At 40.1% G+C, this 26205-nt stretch overlaps 1 protein-coding gene across 1 annotated transcript in view; it reads left to right on the top strand.

Moving 5' to 3' along the window:
- Positions 1 to 14447, top strand: part of LOC146701368 (receptor activity-modifying protein 3) — a 35162-nt gene extending 20715 nt beyond the window's left edge. Inside the window, exons 2-4 of the mRNA XM_085467774.1 lie at positions 1318 to 1347; positions 1622 to 1781; positions 12625 to 14447. Coding sequence (XP_085323900.1) covers positions 1318 to 1347; positions 1622 to 1781; positions 12625 to 12880 — 446 coding nt within the window. The 3' untranslated portion in view covers positions 12881 to 14447. The remainder of the gene's footprint in view (positions 1 to 1317; positions 1348 to 1621; positions 1782 to 12624) is intronic.
- The last annotated feature ends 11758 nt before the right edge of the window (positions 14448 to 26205 follow it).

Below are 26205 nucleotides of genomic sequence, written 5' to 3'. Positions count from 1 at the left end.
AATAATATCCACGTGTGTTGAGTATAAGATCATTAGGTAAATATTAGAAAATGATAATAGGTTTCTTTAATTAAGGAAAAGTCATTGAAGCACAAATATGAAAACAATACATTGTGGAGGAGAATTAAGAAAATAAGAGCACGTGTGAAGATTTGTTTGCTTTCACTGCCGACACTGCTGGCTTACTGTTATGCTTGATGTGCAGTAAATGTGGAAAGATGTTCCAAGAACAGCGAGATATCTCTGTGTTTACAGGCCTGAACTTCTATGTAATACTAAAATGTGCTCAGTTTAATATGAGTCATTTGCACAAGTACAGCTACTCACAACGACCTGCACAGCTTTACAGCCACCATGTTTCAGAGCGGGCTTACACATCATATTAGATTTAATTCCCCTGTTTCTCTGCCTGTCATCCTAGCACCTCCGTAGCATAGTGATTAAAATATTTGTGCAACACACAAAAGACTCCCAAGACTGTGAGGAAACATGAACTGAGAGACTTACATCAGTCTTGTGTGAAATCCGGCGGATTTCTTGTGTGAAATCGATCGCCCAAGCAACTAAGAGAAGTTTTCTTACTTTTTACCATAAATGCAAGAAAACATTGTGTTATTGTAATGTTACTGTTACTGTTATTGTAACGGGCGACCGTGGTCCAAGGGTTGGGAAGCTCATCTCGTAACCGAAAGGTTGCCGGTTTGATCCCCAGCTCCTTGGGCAAGACACTTCACCTACCGCCTACTGGTGATGGCCAGAGGGGCCGATGGTGCGATATACCTCATATATGAATACAGAACTTTGGTTAAAAATAATTCTATTCATAGTAAAAGCTGCTGACCTCTGACCTCTGCCTTGGACATAGCCACTTATAGGAGTGTGATGTTAAAGTCAAGCCCTTCGTACAACAACGTCTTCAAATAAGTTGGTCCTGACATTCAATATGTTTCCTTCAAAACTTTGAAAAGGTGAGACTGATAACTGTTAAGACACTGGTTCAAAAGTGCTCAAAAACGTTCAAGAAATAAAGTAAAAAAGAAAAAGAAAAAAGAGTGCTCAACGGTAAAAATGTAATTCACCTTTGTGTACTTAAAAAGCGCCACAGTTCACTTTCGCTGAATATTAACAAGCGCTATGATGACCTTATAGAGTCCAGACATGGGTCACATGCTCTGTAGCAAAAACAATGACATATGTGACCATACGCGGAAGATGGAATAACAAGCGGGGAAGGTCAAAGGTCATAGTTAAGAAACAACAGGGAGAGTGTAGAAATGAATTTATTCTAATCGTGTTCTTGTTTGGTTTTCTTTACAGTCAATGTCGGGATGATGAGAGGACTGTCAGGTGAGAATATCCATCCATTTATCCGAGCATCTATTCATGCATCAGTAAGAAGGACAGCAACAGTTGGGTCAGCAAAAACAGTTCAAATGAGACATATTGAATGTGATGGTTCAGCTGATGACAGAACATGAGACAGCTCATAAACGATACATGAACACAAACCAAACAAGCATGAGCGTCCATCTTTACCATGCTTCATCTCAGTTATTGTTCAGTTTTTCCAAAGTCACGCACACAAAACAGGACTTTTGTCTTCTGCTGTCTTTCCTCTCAGCTTCCGACAGTTTCAGCACAGAGCCCACTCCCCCGCGGGTGAGGAAAGTCTGCAACGAGTCCCGTCTGCAGTGGGAGGTGGAGGTCTGTGGAGAGGGATTCAAGGAGGACATGACTCACATAGATCCACAGAACTGGTGTAACCTCACACACTTCATCAGGTACCACCGCATTTGAAGACTGACGCTGATAGGCTGTTAGCAGGTTGCAGGCGAAGTCAGTTCACAGTGAGAGCAACAAACAAATGGAACAGAGATATCTGTAGCCCCAATTTTATTCTTTATAAAAGTAGATTAAGACTAAATAAATTAACTTTAACACATTTAAAGTCTTCAAATATAGAAACTTTATACTTACAGTTGGACCACACAGTAAGGGGTCAGAATTTATAAAAAAGATCATAATGTTTTATTTAATCACAAAACCCAAACTCATCAGGAAAATGTTTACTGAAGTCATAAATCAAGTGAGCAGAAGCATTATTTTCTCGTAGATTTCTTTACAGCTCGACTTCTTTTATTTTTCCAGTAGCACAAGTCGCCCCCTGCTGGCCACTAAAAACATGCCTATGCTGTGACACAATGAAGGACTCCTGTCGAAAAAGGAAAACTACTGATAAGCCTAGCGGGAATAAAATCTGAGGCTGGCAACGAAAACAAAGTTGTGTATATGCTGTGCGAGGAGCATTGGATGATGTTAAGCTGATTTAATACAAAACTGCCATTAAATTGTAGAAACAAGCAAAGAAAAAAGTAAAGGGTCACAAGTGTATAAAGTACATCAAAAACCATCTGCAAGGGATCTAAAAAGCTCTACTGTTGTTTTATTTATGTAACATAAATTAGACGGGCTGCAGCCGTCATCGCTGTGGTAAAGAAACGTCTGTGCAGCATCTGTCCAGCTAGTAATGACCTACAGTTTAGTGTGGTTACAGGAAAAAAACGATCAGAGCCTGCAAAGACTGGAGGATATAAAAGAAGGAATTATGGACCCTTTTGCTTGAAGACCTGCAAGCAAGTGAGAGGGAGCTGCAATATTTGTGTCAAACTATATCAATCAACCTGTAATCAGTGAGTTGATGGTGGTAATGCTGGGTATCTGTGCACGTTTAATGTCTGCCAGTATTTCTTCAGCATTCTGCATAGTCGTGCACTTATGTGCATCAAGTATCTCAGGCATTAATTTTGACACACACAGTATTTGTGTGTGTTTGACACACACAAGTTCAGTTTTAATCGCAGGTTAAGGAATTTATCGCAGCTGGATCTGTTTTTGTAGAATCCCCAAATGGCTCATCCTAAGCACTTGTTCTCCTCCCATATGTTCCCAAGGAGATTCAGCCCTGCACCTGTTTGCCTGCCTCTTATATAATTGATTGCCTCTCTATAAATTTGTGCTTTTTATTATAGATTTGTTTGTTAATTATCATTTCTCTTAACAGAGGAAAGATTTCCTCTTTTTAAAGACTGAGGTCATAAATTCTTCCCGCTCGCCTAAAACGAAGTGGTGATCTTGAGAATAGTGGACACTCTCTGCTACGGACGCACATCTTTGGAGTAAATGAAAGTGTCGCCTTACATTAGCGCAACCTTAATTTGACAATGACAAAATAGCACATGTGCTCTCCGGAAAGCGCACTGGAAGCTGCTTTTACAAGGTATGCCAGAGGATATTTGTCATTTTGCACAAAGCAGCTGCTAATGGTAAAATACATCTGGACACCAAAAAGCCACCCACATTTTAAAGCTTTTATCTTTATCATTCCTCTTTTTCTCCACTATTGTTCTCTTCCTGTCAGAGTGCTGTATACTTGTAATTTCAGTTGGTGAGCTGTTAGCTGTGCATTGATGCCAATTTCCAAAAAAAACCCCAAAACACTCAGACAGATAGACTGTAATCCATCTCGCCTTCTGCAGCTGGTTGAATGTCTGTGGGTTGGAGAGCCGTTGGAGGCATGCCTCCAAAGCTGGAGCTGGGTTTTTTTTGGTGTTTTTTAAAAAAAAAAAGAAAAAGTCCTGACCACCCGTCTGCATCTGTCTTTATCCAGCTTTTCCATCTCATTCCTTTCTCTGACCTTTGACCTCTTGCAGTCTTTGCCCCCCTCCCTTTACAACAACTGCAGAGGCTGAAGGCGCAGGAGTCAGCTATAAGACCGGTATCTTGCATAATAACACACACACACCGGAGTCTAAATAATGGTCTGAGTCACTGATATGAGGCAAGATTTCTGGGAATAAGGGCCACCACCTTCACCAACTGGTCATATCCTGTGTTTTCCATTTTAAATCGTTTTCTCTCTGTTTTTCTTGGAAGACTTGTCAGAGCTTCATGGTGATTTTCCTGAAGCAAAATATATTTGTGCTGTTGGCTGCAGAGTCCTGATTAACAAATCAGGATGGCTTTGTCAAATTGTGCTCCGTTGAAGACTTTTTCTTTTTTCATGTTGAAGATTGGACATAGAAATTAATTTAAAAAGCAACTTAACTTAAATTCAAATTGGCTGTACAAGTAGCTTGTAGACAGTTGTGAAAGAAGCCTCCCACAAAGACTTATAACTGGATTCTTCAGTCCCTCAGTCAGACAGTTTTGGCTTTTTCTTTTGGATTTCCTTCACATTATTGTTCAGCTTCACTACTGCGGCTCTCATGAACTGCTCAGCACCAGTTAACAGACTGACAAAACATTACTGCTGATGTTCTTAATACAAATGTGGCCATTAGTAGCTAAAGAACCAAAACCAACAAACCAACGCTGTATTTAATTTCATTTTATTTAGAACTTAGAAACTGTGGATTTACTGGTTTAACAAGAGAAACATTTTAAATTAATAATTTGCTCACAGTGGGGATAGAGTGCTGCTGACATAACCTGAGGACATAGCCAGGCGGTGACTTCAATGATCTCCTCATTCCCACTGATACAGCCTCTGTAGAGAAAACAGAGTCTAGGCCCAGTTAAACAACTCCTGAACGAACCCCGGGGGTTTATGAGACTCTTCCTGAGTTTCTTAAGGCTCTGGATGTCGTGGGGCTGACTTGGTCGCACCATCTTACAGAAGTTGTGGGTGGTGCCTCTGGACTGGTAGACTTGGGTGGTGGTTCTAGAAGATAATATGTAGAGTGTGTTGTAACTTCAGGGAGACCCAAACACTGGACCAGTTCTGTTTTGTGTGTTGCAGATGATCTAGTTCTTTTTAAACTGTAGCAAGAACTTGGTTTGAAATCCCAGCTATAACTCTCAGTCACTATTTTTTGATGGGTGTTGGACTCTATCAGGCTGCCCTTTGTCATTTTGTTCAACTTTTATGGACAGAATTTCTAGGTGCAGCTGAGGCGTTGAGGATCTGTTCTCTTCTTTTTTACAATGAGGTGGTTTGTTGCTCACTTGGTGTTGGGAATGAGTTGCTGCACCAGGTAGAGGAGTTTAAGTATCTCGAGGTTTTGTTTACAAGTGAGTGAATAAGGGAGATAATAGGAATAGTAAAGCCTCTGCAGTAATGTGCATGTTGTGTCTGTTGTTGTGAAGAGAAGGTTGATCTACACCCTACCCTCACTCACAGTCACAAGCTGTGGGTGGTGACCAAAAGAAGGAGACTGTGGATACAAGCAGCTGAAATTAGATTCCTGTGATGGGCTCGTCCTTAGAGACATGGAGAGGAGCTTGATCATTCATGCTGCTACTCCTCCTCACAATGAAGAGCCAGCTGAGGTGCTTCGGGCATCTGTCCAGGATGGCTCCTAGATAAGATGTTTCTACCATGTCGTACTGGCAGGAGTCCTAGTGCATACCCAGGACAACAAAGCTGCTTGATTTGGTGTCTCCCTGGATGAGCTGGAGAAAGTGGCTGGGAATAGGGAGTCTAGGGGTCTCTGCTTAGGCTGCCGACCCCCGACCCCGAACCCACATAAATGGCAGGAAATGGATGAATCAAAATAATCATTTGCATCTAAATCCATTAAATTAAAGTTATAATGGTGAGTCAAGCTAACAGCTCCCCTGGCTCAGTGTCAAAACCCTCTGACCGGTTTCACAATGAAAACTCCTGACTGTAAACCAGACACAATACGACACGGGCTGGAAACGAGCCAAATTCATTATTTAAAGGCTATAATTAGCTTGTGTGTTTTGATCAGGGAAGTTGTCTCTGAATAAAAAAAGCTTAAATAGTGTTTTTTTAGCAGATCCTTTCAAGTGCTATTTTAAATCTGAAGTGCAGGATGGGTGGCGTAATGTCTGGTTTCTTCTTATTTTGCTCACCCGTTGCTGTTCCAGTCGTGCTCACTTAAACTGAAGGATGTAGAAATTGATTTTTTTAAGAGTCGAAGTCACTTTAATCCTAAATCTGATCTGCCAGTGATGTCTGACATATAAGAGTGATAGAGAGATGAAACCACTTTGCCTTATTTTGCCTTTCCATAATCTTTTCCTGTGTGAGTCCATATTTTACGAGACGATTCATTTGTGTACGGCAGTTCATTTACATGACAGTGAAGGATAAAATGACTTTCTCAGCAGCAGTGTACTTTGGAGCCTGGAAGTAGGCGATAAGAATGAGAGAGAAAGCGAGAGAGGGAGAGAGGGACGACACGAGCGGAGCCAGAAAGTGGTGAGAGGGATCGAGCTCGGAGAGCGAGCGGCCTCATGTTTAAACAAGCGGTGACCCCTGCAGAGCTTCCTCCATTTGACAAATGAGCCGTGCCTCTCTGCAGTGATTGCTGCTGGCCACTCACTCAGCCAGCACAACTGTTATTGTTTGAAATGAGACAGTACAAGCTTGTCAGGTCACAGAGAAGGGCATGGATAGACCACTGAGAGGCTGTGTGTACTGTGCGTGCATTTATGCACTTCAATCATTTACTTCTAATAACATATTAATTTTCTGCCCCGAGCAGTTTACGGCTCCGGGAGAATCCGTACTGTAAGACTTAATGTTGTGCACACAGGAACAGCGGTGATGGTCTGGACCTCTAATAATGAATTCACCGTTGTGTTTGGTCTTTGTGTGGAACAGATGCTGCTCTAAAGTCATCAGAGGTTTTCTTTTTTTCCGGGCTGCTACTAATGATAAGCGATAGACCGTTTAGATGAGGAAACCTTATTCTAAGTGGGTTATATTGTCATAACACACCACTGATACCAACAGCTGTGAGCCTTCTGGAGAGTGAAGAGAGAGGACTGGGAACGGTTAAACTCATTTGAAGTCCATGAAAAGGTGAAGCTGTTTAAATATTGTTACATCGTTTCTCCCCTTTGACCAAAGAAGCTCTCAAGTTGCAAAATGTAAGTCTAAGTCAAATGTCAAGTTGTGTTAAGACAGAAACAAAACACATTTTCTAACATCTGCCATGAATTTGACAGGTGGAAAAATGTCAGCTGTGCACTTCAAAGGCAGCTCTTTGTTGACTCTTTATTAAGGTTTTGGTGGGGGTGGAGGTAGTAGTAGCTCATCTCCACCTCTCTGTGGTAAGGCAGCGTGGACAAAGAGCAACAGCCTTTCCTGCACCTTGTTAAGCTGAAAAGGGTGTTTTTATGTGTAGGTGGTGGAGTACACTTCTTTTCGTTCAAACATGAATAATGTAACTGTCATATTTCTATGATTTGCCTTTCCCTCTTTTCTCCTGATTTAAAAACATCTGAATGAAGAAAATGAACAAGCCTGTCGTTTCACTGAGACTTTAAGTTCTTGCTTAATTTAATAGCTACCTTGTCACTCTTGTGAAATCACCAAAGAACTACAACTATTCACCACTCAGCAGTAAAAATGTAATTTTTTTTTTTTACAAATGTTGAAACAGCATTGCATTAGATGTTTGCACAACACAATGTCCAAGTATGGATCAGTCACCTGTCTTTAATAACAGTCTTTGGATCCTTCGCAGTGCATAAATAACAAAATAGGTTCTTGATTAAGTTTTAATTGCGGTCGTTGTAGCTGTGTATTATTAACTCTATTGAAAGTAAATGCTTCAACTACCTCTTGGTTTGATAGAAAAGTATTCTTCAAGACATTGGCCAGAAGGTTATAATAAGACCTTTCATATTATCAAAATGGCTCTGGAAAAAAAAATCAAACATTAATTTCCTAAAGATGTCCTTTCCATATATTACATGTATTTGACCATATAAATGGTGAAGGTCAACTTTCTTTGTCTGGTGAGCTATTGTTAATCAGAGGAGTCATCCTTCATGGAGCCAGAGGAATAAAGAATTCATATTAGGGGTTTTCTTTGGAAAAAGGAAATGCCTCATTATAAAATCCCAGTCTTTGGAAGAAAAAAAAGTTATTACACAAATAGTTAACGGCAATATTTCAAGAGTTTTCTTATGCTCCAAATATGTGTGTGAAGTGCAGCGAGGTAAAAAGTACAAAAAAACAATTTCTTACTTTTGTTCATGTTTGTCACATTTAAATGTTTCAGATAATCAAATAACTTTTACTGTCCGTCATAGATAACCTGAGTAAATGCAAGGCGCTGTTTTTAAATGATGATTTCATTTAAGGAAAAAACACAACAAAAAACTACCCAAACCTACATGATGCTGTGTCAAAACACCTGAATCTTTCACATCACTGTGGAGGAATTTTGGCCAAATCTTCACTGGAGATTTATTTTAATTTAGCCACACTGAACAGCCTCTTTAAGGTGATGTCAAAGTATCTCAGTTTGATTTAAGTACAGACTTTCACTGGACCACTCTAAAGCCTGGTTGATTTGTTTTTTTTTAATCACTCTGAGGTGGACTTTATTATTTTATAGTTGATTGAAATCTGTTAATTAGAGTCCTTTGATAACTTGCTGGTGTGTTTTTTATCATTATCCTGCTGCATAAGCCAAGTGTGCTTGAGCTTCATGGCACAAACTAATAGTCAGACATTCTCCTTCAGGCAGAGAGCAGAATTCACGGTTCCATCAATTACAGTAAGTCAACCAGGTCCTGAAGCAGCACAGAAGCCTCAGACCATCACGCTACTGCCACCGTGTTCGACTGTTATTATGATGTTCCTTTTCTGAAATGCTTTTAGTTTTACTCCAGATTTAACTGGAGTCAAAACTTCCAAAAAGTTGAACTTAAGTCTCATCAGTCCACACAATATTTCCCCCAACATCTTGAGGAATCATCAAGATGTTTTTTTCAAATGTGAGACGAGCGTTTGGGTTCTTTTTGGTGAGCAGTGTTTTTTCTCCTTGATGCCATTTGTGCCCAGTCTCTTCCTTACTGTTGTATAATTCTGACTCTGAGGAAAGTGAGGCTTGCAGTTCTTTCGATGTTGTTCTGGGTTTTTTGTGCCCTCCTGGATGAGTTGAAGTAATTTTATTAGGTTAGTAGGTTCACCATCGTTCCGGGTATTCTCCATTGGTGGATAATTTCTCTCACTGTGGCTCACTAAAGTCCCAAAACCTTAAAATTGGCTTTGTAACCTTTTCCAGACTGATAGACTTTGTTTCCCAGCTGTTTCTTTGGATGTCTTGTGAGATTTTTTTTTAGTTTTGAAGAGCTTTTAGCCTGCTTCAGTTTGTCACACAGGTTATTTTCAAGTGATTTCTTGATTCAGCAGGTCTGACAGTAATCAGGCCTGCGTGACAGTTGAACTCACCTTTCCCAAAAAAATCACACACCGTTGATCACACAGGGACAGGTGCTTTTGGATTGCTTTTTTCTATTTACTCAGGTTTTCTTTGACTAATATTAAAATGTATTTGATGATCTGAAACATGTAAGTGTGACAGAAATCTAAGCAACTGTATAAGCCCAGTAACTGGAAAGCTGTGTGACTCAAACTATGTTTATTGAAGAGTTTGCAGGTACTCTGCCGCACTTCTTGCTCACTTTGGACATTTAGAAGCTACAATAATTATTGCATTATTATGTAAGAGATACCTTTTATTTTGTCAAACAACTGGCAGCCTGTGTAGCTTTGGGGAGACTACCTGATGTTTTAAAAAGTAAGAGGAAGTAGTTAGCAGGAAATCTTAAAACTTACAATGGTTTAAAACTTACTGGAAGCTATTTTCCCCCACTTTCCTTGTCTTGAGTGTAATAATACACACTATTAAATATATTAAAAAACCCTGTAACAACATCTAGAAATGTGAATATGTGGAGTCTCCTTACTATTTAACAAATTACAAGCTATTGCCTTTCAGAGCTAAACGTTCAAATTGATTTATGGGCCTGGATTTTTCTCGGGGCTTAACAATATCTCAGGGAAAGAATTAGAATAACACAGTTAGTGAAGCTTTATGTCTCGGCATTAAAATACTCCAACTGGTACCAACTACCAGCAATTTTCAGTATCTGTCTGCAGTCTCAAAACTGTCATGTGGGTATACAACTATCTGTATCGTCACACGTGAGTGTGTTTGGTTATATTGTGTATTCACATTTGTGTGTAGTCATCTCCATGGTTATGCAATCATTGGGACATCAGCTGTGAATCAGATCAAACTATTTTTTTCTACCCTCGTAACCGATGATCCCATGTGGATGAGAGTTTAAAAACATGTTGCTGTGCGTTACATCTGGGAACAGTTTCAAAAGTCTGCTGTTCCCTACGGTTTCAGTCTGCATTTTGATCACTTCTGTCTAATAGCTCTTGTACTCTCTGCCTTTGTGTTTTCTCCAATCATCAAAGCCTTTTCTCTGCCATCACGTTCTCAGGTTCTTCTGCCAGTGGCGTAAAACACATTTTATTTTAAAAGCATCAGTTTCGTAAGCCTTAATGACTCCCAGTATCTTACCACAATCAATCTAATCACAATAACTGCATCTGCAGATATTTCTAAAGAGTTAGTAACTTTCAAACATAACATATGAGCTTATGGCCCTCCAATAATATACTGCTGCTGAGTTCAGATTTGACAGGGCACTCGTCTTATCTGACATGTGGTGCCTTCTTGCCCTGCTTGCAGCGCACTATATGCATCTATACACAGTGTAAACACACAGGCAGCAGGGCTTATTTGATTTGTGGCACTTAAGCAAAGGGCATTCAGAAAACAATGGCTGCAGCTTGACGTCAGAACCGAACTTATATGTGCTATAAACAGGGCAGCAGGGTGAAGCGGTCTAAATGTTAGATAGCACATTAATGAGCCCTTGTTCCTGCTCTTGGCTGTTGTCCTGTGGCAGGCTGGTAAATCTGTGTAGCAGTTTGACATAATGTTGCTGATGTTACCTTGTATTTCAGAGATTTACTGTCAGCACTAATGTTCATGTGTTTCGGTTTTTGTCAGTGGACTTTCAATGTTCTCAAATCACATGCACTCACACTCACACACGCACATGCACTACTAAGCATTCATTGGACACTACGTGACTACATGATTCCACAGGAACTATGAGGGTAAGCAGCAGCCAGTCGGTGCTAATCAAATACACTTGATTCGGTGATCATTAGCAAGTGTGAGCACCTCTATGAGAGCAGATGTTTTGGCAATGGTGCAATCTTCCCAGGACTGAGTGTTTCAACAAATTCACCCAAAGGTCAGACTGTGCAATGTTCAGAGATATTGCAAAAAACCCAAGAGCTACAATTCAGACTGCAGTCCTCTGCATATTAAATGTTAAAGTTCATGACAGCACAACCAGAAAAAGACTGAACAAAGTATGGCTTATTTGTAAAGGGTGCCAGGAGTCCCTCTAAAGAGACCATGGCAGCACAGCTTAGGTTTGCAAAGCTGTATTTGAACAAACTACAAGACTTCTGGAAGAATGTTCTTTGGACAGACAAAACCAAAGTGGAGATGTTTGACTATAATGCCCAACATCACAGTCGGTGAACACCAAGCTGAAGACACATTAGCACAAACACCTCATACCGACTGTCAGCACGGTGGAGAACTCTTACTTCATTTTCTTTCTGCTAAAGGTGGCTCTACAAACTACTTTGTCATGGCTGCGATGAGTTTTTCACAAGACTGCACATCAAGAAAAAGAAAGCTCAGCTGCCTCGCAACTTTAAACATACATGCAGTGTAGAGTATATATTCACTTTGGTGGCCTCAGAAAATCAGATGAAAAACAAAAACTTGTCCTCAAATCATCAAGATTCTGATTCTATATTAAAACCACAATTAAGCACGAGCTTAATATAGTGGGTAACTGGCAGTGCAGTTTCGTCATTAGGATCGCTGATGACCTGTGCAGTTATTTCAAATGATTCCCCAGGCTATATAAGTCCCACGCTAATATTGCATAAGATGCCATAATTAGTGCATTATACAGTTTAAAAATAAATCTGAACAAAGCAGAAGTGGTGCCAAAACGACAGAACAAAGTTTTTTGGAAAATAATTATAAAAGTGACATCAATTAGGAAGCAAAAATATGAAACTGTTCGCAGTACTGCTGTAGCTAATGACATGACAGCTCACAGTTGCTAGTATAGTATTTTGAGAAGCGACTGCAACAATAGTGCTTGGTTCATGAACCATTGCACAGTCTTTTTTACCAGCCAGTCTGTAAGTTTTAATAACATAGAGTGTCAGATCCACATCATCGAAACATGACAAATCAGTTTCGGATCAGCAGGGAGCGTGGGAATACTGTCGCTCGGTTTAATGTTCACCTGCTGAGGATAGGAGCAGCTCTCAGTGTGTCATGAGAAAAGAAGCTGGACCTCTTTGATAGAGAATGCAGGACGGAGAACGAGGGATTAGAAATGGCTCAATGTATCCGTCAAAGCAGAGCTCTGAGTTTTTAAAAAGCTCCTGGTGAAATAGAGAAGGTAGTGGGCCAGAAAAAGCAGCGTGTACCCAATCACTATGATGGATTACATACCAAATTGCTGATGCTAAGGTTATTACTAGCTAAACCACAGAAGGGTTTAAATGCCGGTGCGCTCCTAAGAGTAACAGCAGTAGAATAAGTAATGTACTTCTGAGCTATGATAGGAAGGAGGGAGGCCATCTGTGTTATGTATTTTAATATTTTCATGCTTATAACTAAGAGTCATGACTTTCTCCTCCTCTTTTACATTTCCTTCTCCTGTCTTTCTCCTCAGTGAGTACCACCTCTTCACCCTCTGCACAGAGACAAAGTCCCAGATCGTCGACTGCTACTGGCCCAATCCGCTGGTGGAGCGCTACATCATCCACATACACAAGCACTTTTTTTCCAACTGCACCATAGACCAGCCGGTGTGGTTGGATCCCCCGGACGACACCCTCACCATCCTCATCCTCATCCCCGTTTTCCTCACCTTGGCCATGATTGGCCTGGTGGTCTGGTGCAGCAAGCGGAGTGACATCCTGGCTTAGGTCACGACTATGGAAGAGATGGGAGTAATGGACTGAATTTAACGTCCCAGTCTCTTCACTAAGTAAATACTGTACACAACGCAGGAGCGCACAGAGGACTGTTTCTGTTGGCCAAATTATCCTGTAAGTGGCACTGCAAACCACCTCAACTTGTTGTAGAAATGAAGGAACCAATGGTAGAGCAAAGTAGTGTTTTCTTTAATATTTTTGTATATTATATGTACTTTTCCCACATTTTGGATCGTCTATTATTCAACTGTTCAATGTTGAATGTGTCCATATCGAGTAGAAGCTGAAGGGGATGCGTTTTATTGCTTTCTTCCAGAGAACGATAATACCGCTCTCATGTCTGCGTGGTGAGTACAGGTGGATGCTGGTTACCTTAGTGTAGCTCAAACATGGATGAAAACAAAATCCAGTGATTAATACATAACACCATATCATTCAGTTAAACCTAATAAAACCACAACTTTGACACTGGAGTTTGCCTGGATTAAGGAAGTGTGTGAGGTAGTGAGTGATGCATGGCCTTGTACGTAGAGTTCTTGTGCGGATCCGTGTGGAGTGTTTCCTGTATTTATGCTAAGCTAACCAGTAGATGGCTGTAACTTTTTTATTCTAAGACAACACATCTGATTCTTGACAAGAATGTAAATAAGCATTTCCCAAAAAGGTTGAACTGTTCCTCTGAGATGCAGAGGATTTTGTTTGTTTATTTGTCATGGGGTAATTTGACCAGCGGAAAAATGACCAAATCTTGGATGCATTCTTAAACCTCATGGATACAGACTTTTGATCTTGTTACAGCACTGTATCACTTTTGAAGGCCAAAGCACTCAACAAGCATCAAAGTCAGTGATTGACCTCTGAACTGGTGGGATGTACGACTCCCCAAGGACATTGCTGTTAAATATATTAACATGATACTGTGTGATTTGTTGGAAGAGGTAAAAAGGCCAGACTGTCATTTCAAGAGATACAAAGTTTATGCTTGTTGATGACTATCTGAATGGACTTTAACCACTGGAAAGGATACACTGCCCAAAGAGAAGGCGACACTGTGGGACTTGAATTTCTTGTGTGTGTAGCTGAGCCCCAAAAGACTGTTTTAAAACAGTGTAACTTATCAGATACTGTTGACTAAAATACAGCTGTTATTCACAAACAGGGGTTCTCAAGCTATGGACTGACGCTGAGACCTCTTATTGTATAGTCATGCTCTCTGCCTGTGCTCTCTACTGTATGTGCATCTCCTCTCCATCGTTGCTCAACTCTGGTGAACATACACCCCGATGCGTCAAACTGAATTCTTTTCGATAGGGGTTTAATTTAATGTACCTGCTTCATCTGCCTATTTTTGGACAGTCCTCACCAGCCTCGAGTCAAACCGAGCAAAACGCTGCTTGTTTTATTTGTCTTTAAAGTGGCATCTCTTTGCCAGCACCTACACACTGTGTCTCTGAAGCTGTTGTCTGTGGAAACAAGAACTTCCCTTCATTAAATTTCAAATTTCTCTTGAAAAAACTGGTTCATCATTTATTGTGTGATCTTTTTAAAAAACATTTGTGATGGAACAGGTGAACTTATGTTGCTTTCGGTTTATTGACTGCTAAAAAAGCCCGTCTTTGAAGTCTTTATTTCCTAAATATATGATGTGCAAAGTGTAGGCATAATTAATGATTTTAACACAACAAAACCCAGTGCAAACATTTAAGTCGATTTCTAAGAAGCCTCAGCCTCACGACTAAATCTTCCCTCTTTAGTTTGCCTCTAAATGTTTCTTTTAATTGACTGTTTTAACAATCTTTATCCCTTTACCTTCACACGCTCTCACTGTCAATGATCCCATGGTCCACATACATTTTCTCCTGTGAAATAAATCCATCTTTAGTTGCATCAGTCTGAGCAGAGGCTGCTCCGCTCGTCTGTGTGGCGCCAGATTCCAAATAAAACCTGCCTTCGTTATTTAATGCGTCTTTTTTAAATATATATTTGTGTCATCTATGATCTGAAAGGTGTCTGAATGTGTGTATGCAGTTTCAAATAATGAGCTCAGCATATGTACAAGTAATGGCTGTGAGTCCAAAGCTCAGGTTTCAGACTTTCTGACACAGCTTCTGGCAATTCTTTCTACTCTCTGCTCTGTAGGGTGACAGAGACAAATAATCTAAGTGAAAAAATAGTGTAGCTATAAGAAGACAACTGCCTGCTGATTATATCTACGCTCTCTGAGAAGCAGCCAATCAGAAGAAAATTGACTTTAAATGACTGGAGGATGAACTGAGAGGCTGCACCAAGGCACGCCATAAGAAAAATAAGGAGAATTTTGAACTGCGAATCATGCAATTTCATTAGAGTCCAAGAATCAAATTATTGAGCTGGAAATTAGGATAAAAGGAACACTTCAAGGTCAAAAATACAAACTCCAGTAAAAGTAGGAACTTTGGATGCTGTCCCAGTTTGATGTTCCTAATTTTGAACACACTGGTGTTTTAGTATGCAGCGAGCTGGAGTACAGACCACAGAAAAACTGACATGAATTCCCTAAGCTGCTGACACATCCAATCTCTGATCTATCCAAAGTGCACTAAACCATAGAGGCATGAAATTAAGTTTTTTGCCAAGTTTATTAAGCCGCACACTTAACTTCAGTGTGCAGCGGCTTTACCACTGTAAACATTTTAGATTTACAACTGGCAAAACAAATACACTTTTAAAATAAAAGTGATATAATTTTGTCTGATTGAAATGACAACATATGGACGAAACACATGAACCACACCATCCATCCATCTGTCTTTTAGGGTGGGTATGGGTGTAGCTGCTGTGAGGCCACCCACTGGTTAATGAAGATCTGTTTTGAAGCCTTGAGATGAGCGTTTCCTATGTCACCATTTTGGTTGCAAAAAACAAAACAAAAAACGTGATAAGCTCTGCTTCATGCTCATTGGCTCTTCAACACACTTCTATAGAAATGTAAATATTTCAGTAGCCACAATTATTGCTATCTGATGGCCTTCAGATAGAATGTAAGTTTTCTGCATTGACTTAATTTTTCCACTACTGTTGGTTTGTATGATACATCAATGATGCGTCTCGTCTTTCCATTAGTGCACCGTATTATGTATATTGTTTCATACTGCGCACAGCAAGTAATGCACATACCAGAAGAGCCAGATGACACTAAAATTTTCTTACCATTAAGGTGATAATTTAACATGCATTTCTGAATTCATGCAGCCCTGTTAAAAACTAAGTTTGTAGAACCATCTTTAACAGCAATAACATGACGTAATCACTTTCTCTCTGACTTTATCAGTCTCACACATTGTGGCAGAGGGATTTTGGCCCACTCTTCTTTGCAACTGTGCTTCACTTCATTGAGGTTTCTGTGCATTCTTTTATGCACAGCTCTCTCAAGGTCTCGCCACAGCATTTCAGTCAGCTTGACTTAACTTTGACTCGGTCACACCTTCTTGTCCTTTTGCAGCCGTTGTGCTTGGGATCCAGTAGCGGTTTTTGATACGGGCGACACGGGCATTTGCCCGGGGCGGCATCGTGGTGGGGGCCGGATTCATGGGCATCTGCAAAAAAAAAAAAAAATTCTCATACTCATGCTGCCCCGACATCAGCCAGCGCATATTGGGAATGTCATAGGCACCGATCGGTTTGCTATCGCTCATTTGCTGGGAGTAAGGACGCCCTCCGTTTGCGAGGTGCGCCTGCTGCTTGCGGCACAGGGAGGAGAGGGCGGGGCGGCGGGGGATTCTCTGGCTGGCTGGAGCAGCATCTAATAACCAACTCGCAAAATAAAACAATAAAAACAAAACAAAACAACAAACACGAAAACACGAGACATTATGATACAGACTTATAATTTGCACCGATGTTTTTTTGAAATTCTATATGCGAAAAGTGAGCGCGAGAGCCCTCGGTGCGCCTGCTCGCTGCTGAAGTCAAAGTAAACTTTATTGTCATCTCTGCTATATACAGTCCAGTATGTAGAGAGACGAGACGACGAGGCTCCAGTTACAGCAGTGCAAGTAAACAAACAATATATATAAGAAGAGTAAGAAAATAAACATACACTTTAGGACCAGGAGTAAAGGGATCAATAACAATTTAAAATTTATAATTTACAGTTTGATGATCTCACACACAACCCGTCGAAAGGAGGAGAGACCTGCTGCTTCCAGATAGAATAGAATAGAATAGAATAGAATTCAACTTTATTGTCATTGCACATGCACAGGTACAGGGCAACGAAATGCAGTTTGCATCCATCCAGAAGTGCTTTAGTGATATAGATATATTACAATATATATTAGCAATAATATAGATATGTAAGTATATTACAGAAATGGGTCTATTATGTTATAATGTACATGGTATGAAGTATGTTGTGAATATTCTATAACTATAAGTATGTACAGGCTGTAGTGAGTACAAGCTATGTACAGGATATGAACAGGATATAAATATGAAAAACTATACAGAATATGAAATAAATAACTTTACAGGAATCTGAGATATACAGCTATACAGAAATGGGAACTATGCAAGTTGTAAACAGTTGTAGGGTTAAAAATTATCGTATGTACAGAATGATTGTTTACACAGAGCTATACAGTAGTGCAGTTAAGGTAAGTGAGGGTGTGGATAATTTCTACAGAGGCTATATAAAGTGCTAGTGGTTGTGAGTGGTGGTTCACTCCATGTTATTATTGTGTGTTTGAGGGTACAGTTGTCCATTGTGTGTGTGTGTGTATGTTCAGTCCATGAGTTAACGTGGGTCAGATGTCAGGAGGCAGAGTTCAGGAGTCTGACAGCTGTGGGGAAGAAGCTGTTCCGGTACCTGGTGGTCTTAGTCCGGAGGCTCCTGTAGCGCCTCCCAGAGGGCAGGAGGGTGAAGAGTCCATGTGATGGGTGACTGGGGTCTCTGATGATAGAGCACATTTCATTCATAATATTGTAAATCCAAGCCCATTATGTATTCATGATCTGAATCCTGGGTTGTGTGAAATCCCAGAAATAAACCTTAGACAAAGTGAATCTGTGAACTAAGGTGTAGGTCTATTAGGTTATGTTGTGGTGATCCTCGAGTTGGGGGATTTGTGTTCATACTGCAGTGCAAAATTAAAACCAATGGAAGATGGACAAGAAAAGTTCAAAGCCATCAGGTCCTCAGTTTAGAAAAAAGAGAAAAGAAGAGGAGGAGAAACGAGCAAAAGATACAGGTAAGCAGATGTGTCATTGGATAATGGCAGGTCATCCTGAAACAATCAGAATCAGAATCAGAATACTTCATTAATCCCTAAGGAAATAATGTGGGTTACAGAAATGGTAAAAACAGTAACAGTAACAGACTAAACTCCACCAGAGGGAGTGTTCGCCCGGGGCGCCAAACAGGCTAGGACCGCCACTGTTGGGATCATTATCCTGTTGCATGAGCCAAGCTTTAGTTGCCAGACAGACAGCCTTATATTTGACTCTAGAATACTTTGGTATACTGTAGAGTTCATGGTTGACACAATGACTGCAAAGTGCCCAAATCATCATCCCTACACCACTGTGCTTGGCCGTGAGTTGGCATGTGGTAGGTGCTTGTGTTGACATACTGTGTTTGGTTTTTGCTAAAGTGGTCAAATATTTCCACTTTACTCTCCAGAAATGTTGTGGTTGTCCACTCCTGGGAAGAAGTGTTAACACACACCTGAATGCTCGTAGAGGTGCTCACACTTGCTGATCATCAAACAGTAAGTTCAGCACTTAATTTCAGTGGAAGCAATAAAGGTGTACTTCGATTTTCTCGGGACTGGATAGAGGCCTGTGAGAAATTTCATTTTCACGTTACTATAAGTGGCCTCCTTGTAGCAGGGTAGAAGCTAGCTGTCCTCTAACCATCCCTGTGAGTAATCATGACACCAACAAGCCTTAAGCAGTATAAACATGGATGTCTTACTCTTTACAATAATTTTCTTGTATTCAGTGTACAAGTGGGGCCTTCAGAGCATCTACAGCGTAATGCCACAAATTTAGAGCAGAAAAACAATTGTGTTATTTTTCCAGAGAGATTTTCTTCTTCCATCCATGGCATTGATTTTGTTCCCAAAGAAATTTTACTGAAGCAGAGTGTACGTGCATCAAAAATGACCCATTATTCTTTTATTAAGACAACAATATTATCTCAACTGATTGAAGAAAGCCAGACAGCTGAATCCATGACAGTCTGCTATGAGCAAACGTCTGAAACAATACAAAGAAAAGCCGGCGTGCGGTTTCAAATCTTATCACTGCATCATGTAAATAAATTCAGAGTCAAACAATGCAGTCATCGCTGTCACCGGGCAATGGTCAGTGATGTTGACATTGCTGTCGACACTCAGTCTAATCTTTTATTTGCAGGGCTGTGATGCAGAAAACTAGCTGCGACTAACAGAATGGCCACAAAACAATCATGGTATCGTTGTTGACTCCACCCGAGGCAAGCAAATTCCCATATATTTGTCAATATTTACTCCATCTGAAACTGTCCAGGAAATGAAGCAACAATTTCTTGTTTCTTGTTCTCTGAAAACATCAGAGTTTACAGACAGAGGAGACAATGGTTCACTCCGCGGTGAAGGGATGCGACGCGGTGCTGTTGCCCTTAAGACTGCCTTTTCACAGGGCCTCGACAGCCAACGTCTTGGAGGCAGGAAGGATATTAAAGCTTTTTCCCAGAGTTGACAGAAGAATACTGGGAAGTGGGTTGACCCTGTGATTTTGACCAAAAGCAATGTAGGAAGTGTGAGAGGGCCGTGCTTCCAAGCAGACGTGCGCTGTTGTGATGGGTGAAATGCTGGCATTGCACAAAGCAACTGTGGCTTTTCAAGGTTGATGTCAATTTCTAGCATTGTGTTATGGCAATTTTTTTTTTCTATCAACTACTCTTGACTAAAAATAACCCCCAAAGAAGTGCTATTGAGTGTGTTTCTGGCTGATGTTACCAAAGAAATTGACAACACTGCAAATGATATCCATAAAAACGTGTTTAACAGAGGAGATATCGCTCAGTTAGTGGCTAATTATTATGTCAGTGTGTTGCTCGGGGCACGCTGCTCACGTCACAAGTATATGAGTTGGCAACCAACCACACAACCAACGCTGCGTCTTTCTAGGGTGAATGTGCAACACATCATTAAAGCGTCATCATGGATCTACATGTCCTGGTCCTGGTGGCCTGAGGGATGTTTTGACCTGATGACTTTACTTCAGCAACAATATTACAAACTGCAGGAATGAGTCAGGTGTGACTTTGTCATTCCCACCTATGGACATTCGCCAGGTGTCCATTGCATTGGGGGTTACCAAAGAAGGAAAAGATTTACTGTAGGTTAGACAGTGACACAGTTTTGCGTCTGTACACCACCACAGTGAATAAACAATTGACTGAAGTGCAGACTTTCAGCTTTAAACTCAGAGGTTTAACAAAAGCATCAATTCCTAACTTGTTTAGGAAGTTAGGATAGGAAGTTTCTGAAGTCTTTTAAAGCTTTCCTTTGGACATCAGCTGCTTTTTCACTCATTTTCATTTCTGTCATTGAACCTGACCAATTTCAGAGAAACGTGCTTTTTGTTTGTTAAGCCACCTTTTTTATGCTTGAATGACTGAAGCACAAAAAGGCACCTAACTAAAGTGATGAACCAGGGAAGCAAAATCCCAAATATAAATGGTATCTTGAGAAAATTTGTTGCTAGTTAGCTGAATACATGAAAATAAGAGTGTAAGAGTTTGCCTATAATGCTCTAGAATAACTGATTCGTCCAAATATCATCACATCAATGACATTAAATGTCAACCTGGAGATGTTTAAACCAATGTGCACATTTCCAATTCATTACAAAAAATGTTAGTGGCAAAGTCAAACTTTTTCTCGACCCAAGGGAGAGAACCGCAGTTTATGAACCTATGAGATGTTTGAGATTTTGATTACCCAGGTTTACAATGCTGATTTCTATGGATTATCAAGAGGTGCCATATAATTGTAGGACTTTTCAGAAAGGAGCTGATGAAACTTCATTACACACTCACAGTAATCTCTGCAGCTTCACTGAATAGCTGAGATAATGCTAAAAAGTTTGTAAAGTGTGGTGAGATGAGGCGTCTCGAACTGTAAATACCATGTTAACTTATTGGTTTTGTCATCATTTTTATTCGTTTGAGGTTCTTTCTCTCACTTTCTTTAAATGAACTAACCCGTGTTGCCCTTCTTTTATGATTTTGCACAACTCTTGATATCCTAACTCAGAGTATTTGCATGAAAGAATCGGGTGACTATAAACAACAATGTGTATTTTTTTTCCCTATTTGCTTATTTGTTATTTATGAATTTTATGTTGGCTTTTAATAATCACTATCACTATATAACTGTGCTTTTGTGCACAGTTCCAGAAGTGTGAAATATACTGCATGGAGAAAACAAATTTCCATGTGTTTAGCAGCTCCCACTGTTTTCCTGTTTTTTTCTCTGTTGTCTGTTGTCCTGTCCCAGAGCGCACATGTCATGTTTACAAAATAGTTCTATTTTTCATCTAACATAGACAGTGTGACTGATCACTGCAGAGGTCATGTGATATGTTTTGGTTTTATAATTAATGATAAAGGTCTTGTGCATGTCTGTGTGGGGCCCATGAGGGAGGTTCTGCTTCACCCTCACAAAACACAAATACTGTGCACACATGCAGAAAACGTGCTGCTGTGCATCTACAAAGGCACTGCATAGTCTCATATTTATTTAACACAGCTACTCTGTGTTAAATAAACCCTTCCTTAGCAACATGACATCCAAAATATCCTTGAAAGAGCTGTGGGCCATCAGAAGTAAGTTCTCACAGCCAAACCAGGCCACACACATAAATATATATACACACACACACACACACACACGCACACACACACACACACAGCAAACACACTTTCCCACAGTAAAAAGCTCGGAGGCACATGACCTAAACAGGACATCCTTCCAGTCTTTTCCCACTCTCCCCTCCATTACTCCACTACCATGCCAACACATTTCTACTCAGTTTTTCTTTATGTGAGTTATTTTAACCTGTTACACTAGCTATTAAAAAGCGTACTTGAGCCTTTTCTGGCATTTTGTAATGTAGATGTGATAACTAGCTACACACCTGACAGCCCTGAATACTGAGGTTTTCATATACATGTTGACCTCTCTGTCCTTCCTTGACAGCAGCCTACAACTGACAGATAAGAAGTCACGTTTCAAAACAAAGAACGTGGTGACTTGATTATGTAATGCTTTAAGGAAAAGATACGATTATTTGCTGAATTCAAACCAAAATTTTTTCTGAAGGATTTGTCAGGAGTCGATGCAGTATCATTTGTTCATTTAACTCAAATGTATTCCTGCTTCCTATGAGAAGCCCTGTACATTTTGTTGCCTTCAGTATTAAAGCTTCATTATGTTCAGAAATATGTGTTATTGTTTCTGCATCTGCAGGTATGGCAGGTTTACTGGACACGTGGACACGAATGACATGAATTTCATAATTGAATGGCGAGCACGAGGCTCTCTGTGGATGTCTGCACACTTTGTGTCACTGCATCCATGTCTGCAGCAGACTACAATCCCTGCCTTAGCCACTTGTTTAGGAAACGATCAGCCCATTGAATGACTGTTATCAGCTGTAATCAATCCCATGCTGAGTAAGCAGTCATTATCCACTGTAACGAGGAATAAACAGAAAGCAACGCAGACCTCTAGCAGTCATTTGTTGTAAAATGTGCTAAACATTAAGTTCAAACAACTTATCTGGACAGTAGTTCAACTCTAGTTATATCTGTAGCTGGCATCTTAAATGCAGAAAGAGTGAATATATCTTGTTATAAGCACATTGATAGGCTATAGGAGACCAGGCTTTAGAAATTAAAACAAGGGTAAAATCTTGTCAAATGGTTGTTAGGGCTACAGTTGTAAGAGAGTTCAGACTAAAACATGAATAAAATGCGGTGGAGAAACAAAAATGCTCTGTTAAAAATCATGCTTGGTGTTACCAAATGGTTTCCATCAGGTCAACAGTCTGAAAAAGGGAGACAATCTGTGGCCATGTACTCAAAACTAATTGCACCACTTTTTCACAAACTTAACCTGTCTTGCTCTTTTAACAGTCCCACACAGCTACATCCACAACATCATTCCCCTTTTGCTTTGTCATGTTTACAACATCTCAAACCCCTGACTGTGAACAACGTGATCTGACACCAGGCATTAAGGAAAGGACAGCTGGAGTCTCCCCGTAACCTCTTTGTTGCTGTTCCTTTTTTTTCTTCTTATTTCACCATCTGTGCTCATTCTTCATCCCATTTTCCTACCCCTTTATTAACCTGTTTCCTGCTTTCACCTTTCTTATATTTTTCCTCCTCCCCTCTCCTATTCCACAGTGACCCTTTGCCTTTCTCTGTTTGACTCCCCTATTGCTCGCTAGATCTTCACGCAGCTGGATTCTGTCTCTCTCTCTCTCTCTCTCACGCACACACACACACACACACACACACACACACACACACACACACACACACACACACACACACACACACACACAGGCACATACTTAGCTAGAACAGACGGCTCAATCTGAAATGGTATTACTAAATAAACTGGTGCCTTGTGCGATAAGCCCTTTCTGCAACAGTGTGCGTGTCCAGATGCGCAGGCTGGGGCGACTCTTGGAACATAGTGAAACCTTTGCAACATCTTGCATCATCTCTCCAAAAACACCATTAAGACAGTCTAGGGACTCATTCCAAAGTTTTATTTCTACTTGTTTCTGAGTTTTTTTTCTCTCTCTTTGCAACATTTCTCTCCAGCCTGTGAGGCTTCAACTGCTTCTGTGTGCATGACAGCTTTTATTGTTAATTTCCCTGCCGCTCCACTGTTATTTTTTCAATATTGTCTCTGACGAGATGCTGCAGAAGCAGTCATAATAGTCATTTTGATATTGTGACTCTCTCTGCTCTGCAGTAACCCGGAGAAAATGGATTTATTCTGTTTCAGATCAGATCTCGTGTGCAGATGGAAAAGATTTGGTTTGAATGTCTGCTCTTTACCATGTTTTACAATACACATGAGCAAAACCAACATCCTGTTAGGACTAGAAGCAAAACTAGATGCGGGGAGCTAAATCTATAGGACTGCAGACGATCAGGTGAGAAAAGAGGCGAGATGAAATTTGAATGATTCCTGGTACAAAAATGCACAAAAAAACTGGGGCATCGATTCTTTAAGAATATGAGAAACATAAGACTGAACAAAAAGGGATACGGATCCAGGCTTATGCTGACTGCCTGCCAGTTTAGAGAAATCTTCTTGAGTTCTCCCCTGACAGATTTAAAAGCATCCATCTCCTTACTTCTTCACAGCAAACATTAAGCTGACACATATACATTTCCTGCTGGTGGAAGCTTTTATTCATGCTGCAGGGCAGTCCTTCAGTATCCTCTGAGTGCAAATATGCATGAGTGGCTCATCACATGACTCTGTATTTACATAGCAGGGGCACCAGCATGCATCATAACCAGTCACTATTGGATTTACTGGCAGACAAGCATCTTTGTGTCAAATCTTCGTGCAGGGATTCAGCCCACTGACATGTAAGAAACTCGTTTTAATACACTTTACTTCTCTGGTTCTGATTTATCAATTAACTGGTGAGAAAACTACACTAATGCAAATGTAAGGAATTGGATGCAAAGGTTGATCAGAACCTGCAGTATATCATGTCTGATGGGAAACAGATCTAATCTAAATTTAGGTTTTTAGCTAAACCCAAATTTAAGATAGCTCTTTATTGTCACCGTTACCAGAACAATGAAACACAGTTTGGTATCCCTCCATTGGCAGCTTGTAAGTTTTTACATTCACTTCATTTATACCATATACACCATACCGTCTCAAACTTTCTATACTTCTGAAGAAATCTAACCTGAAACATCGCCTGATTTTCACAAAAGTCCTATAAGAAAAAACATAAAATCAAAATGAAACAAATGAATCAACGATATAGAACCTGGCCACTTATTTAGAGTGTGAAATAACATCATTACATTGATTTCATTCATCACAATCTTCCACACAGTGCAAAAAAGCTTGTTTCTTAATTCTTTGATGGTATTTGCATGATTTTGTATTTTTTGGGTTCATGTTTGCTCATTACTGATCATCAGTCATACAGCACAGAATATCATAAATAATCCTCTAACTTGAAACTCAGTATGTCCAAGATTGACAAAACAGGCTTAAATTCTTATTTAAAGAGGAGATCTTGAACTTTGGAACCTAAGTAAATTTAAACTGGTCTGTATGGCTGTGGATTGGTGGAACACAACCTAACCACCCTAAACAGCCTAACTTTTGACAGTAGACTGAACGACAATAATATTTTTTATCCTTTAAGCTGGATTTTTAGACCAATGTTACAAAAAAATTACTTTGAAAGAGTGGGGAGTGCTTTTCTGGAGTGAAAAAGGAATAATGAGCCATGGGAGGAAAATGTACAACAGAAAGAAGAAGATACATATGGAATAAAAGGTCCAGTCTGCAGACCACTTGCCATGACCACAGTGGTAAAGATTGTGAGCAGGAGGACTTCAGAGAAATGCCACTTTAAGGGCTCAGACACAGATGACATAGAAATTCAATATGAATCACATAAAGTCCATTCATTAAGAGGAGCTTTTGCATTTTTGGCCATAGACACAACGCTGATATATGTTTAAATGAGCTGCTTGGCATACTCATTAAACCCGGAGAGATCTGCCTTAAGATGCATTCAATGCTTCTTAACAATCCATTTTAATTTGAAAGTCTCAGTTTGTGTGGTGGGTCATACTGGTAATTTGGACTTGAGAATGGTATCACTTTGCAGTTATCCTGCTGAACTATAGAAGAGGGTTGGGATGAGTTTAACATAAGCAGACTCATTCAGGTGCAAGTACAGCAGCTAAGCCCAGGGATCATTTAAATCTAGACACTGTATATAACACCTGTTGTCTTCAGCACTTGAGTGAAGATGTGGATTTCTGATCTACTTGAAGGAAATTATTTTCACTTTGAAAGTCACTTAAGAGAAATTAGGATTATTAGCCACAACCTCTTAGTGCAGGCTACAGGAAGACTTTAAGATGAACACATTTCTGAAGGCTGAAGAAAAACTATATAGCTTACACGTATGATTGAAGTGTATTTATACAGTGAAAAAAGGGAATGCTGATGCAAATTGTAGCTCCAGCATCACGTATGTACAGTGGGTCATGATTACAA

The sequence above is a fragment of the Copadichromis virginalis genome, linkage group LG9, assembly GCF_057382275.1.
Source record: "Copadichromis virginalis isolate Kocher_CV1m ecotype Utaka linkage group LG9, C_Virginalis_male_GT1.1, whole genome shotgun sequence".
NCBI classification, from domain to species: domain Eukaryota; kingdom Metazoa; phylum Chordata; class Actinopteri; order Cichliformes; family Cichlidae; genus Copadichromis; species Copadichromis virginalis.
This window is presented reverse-complemented; position numbering and strand designations above follow the sequence as displayed.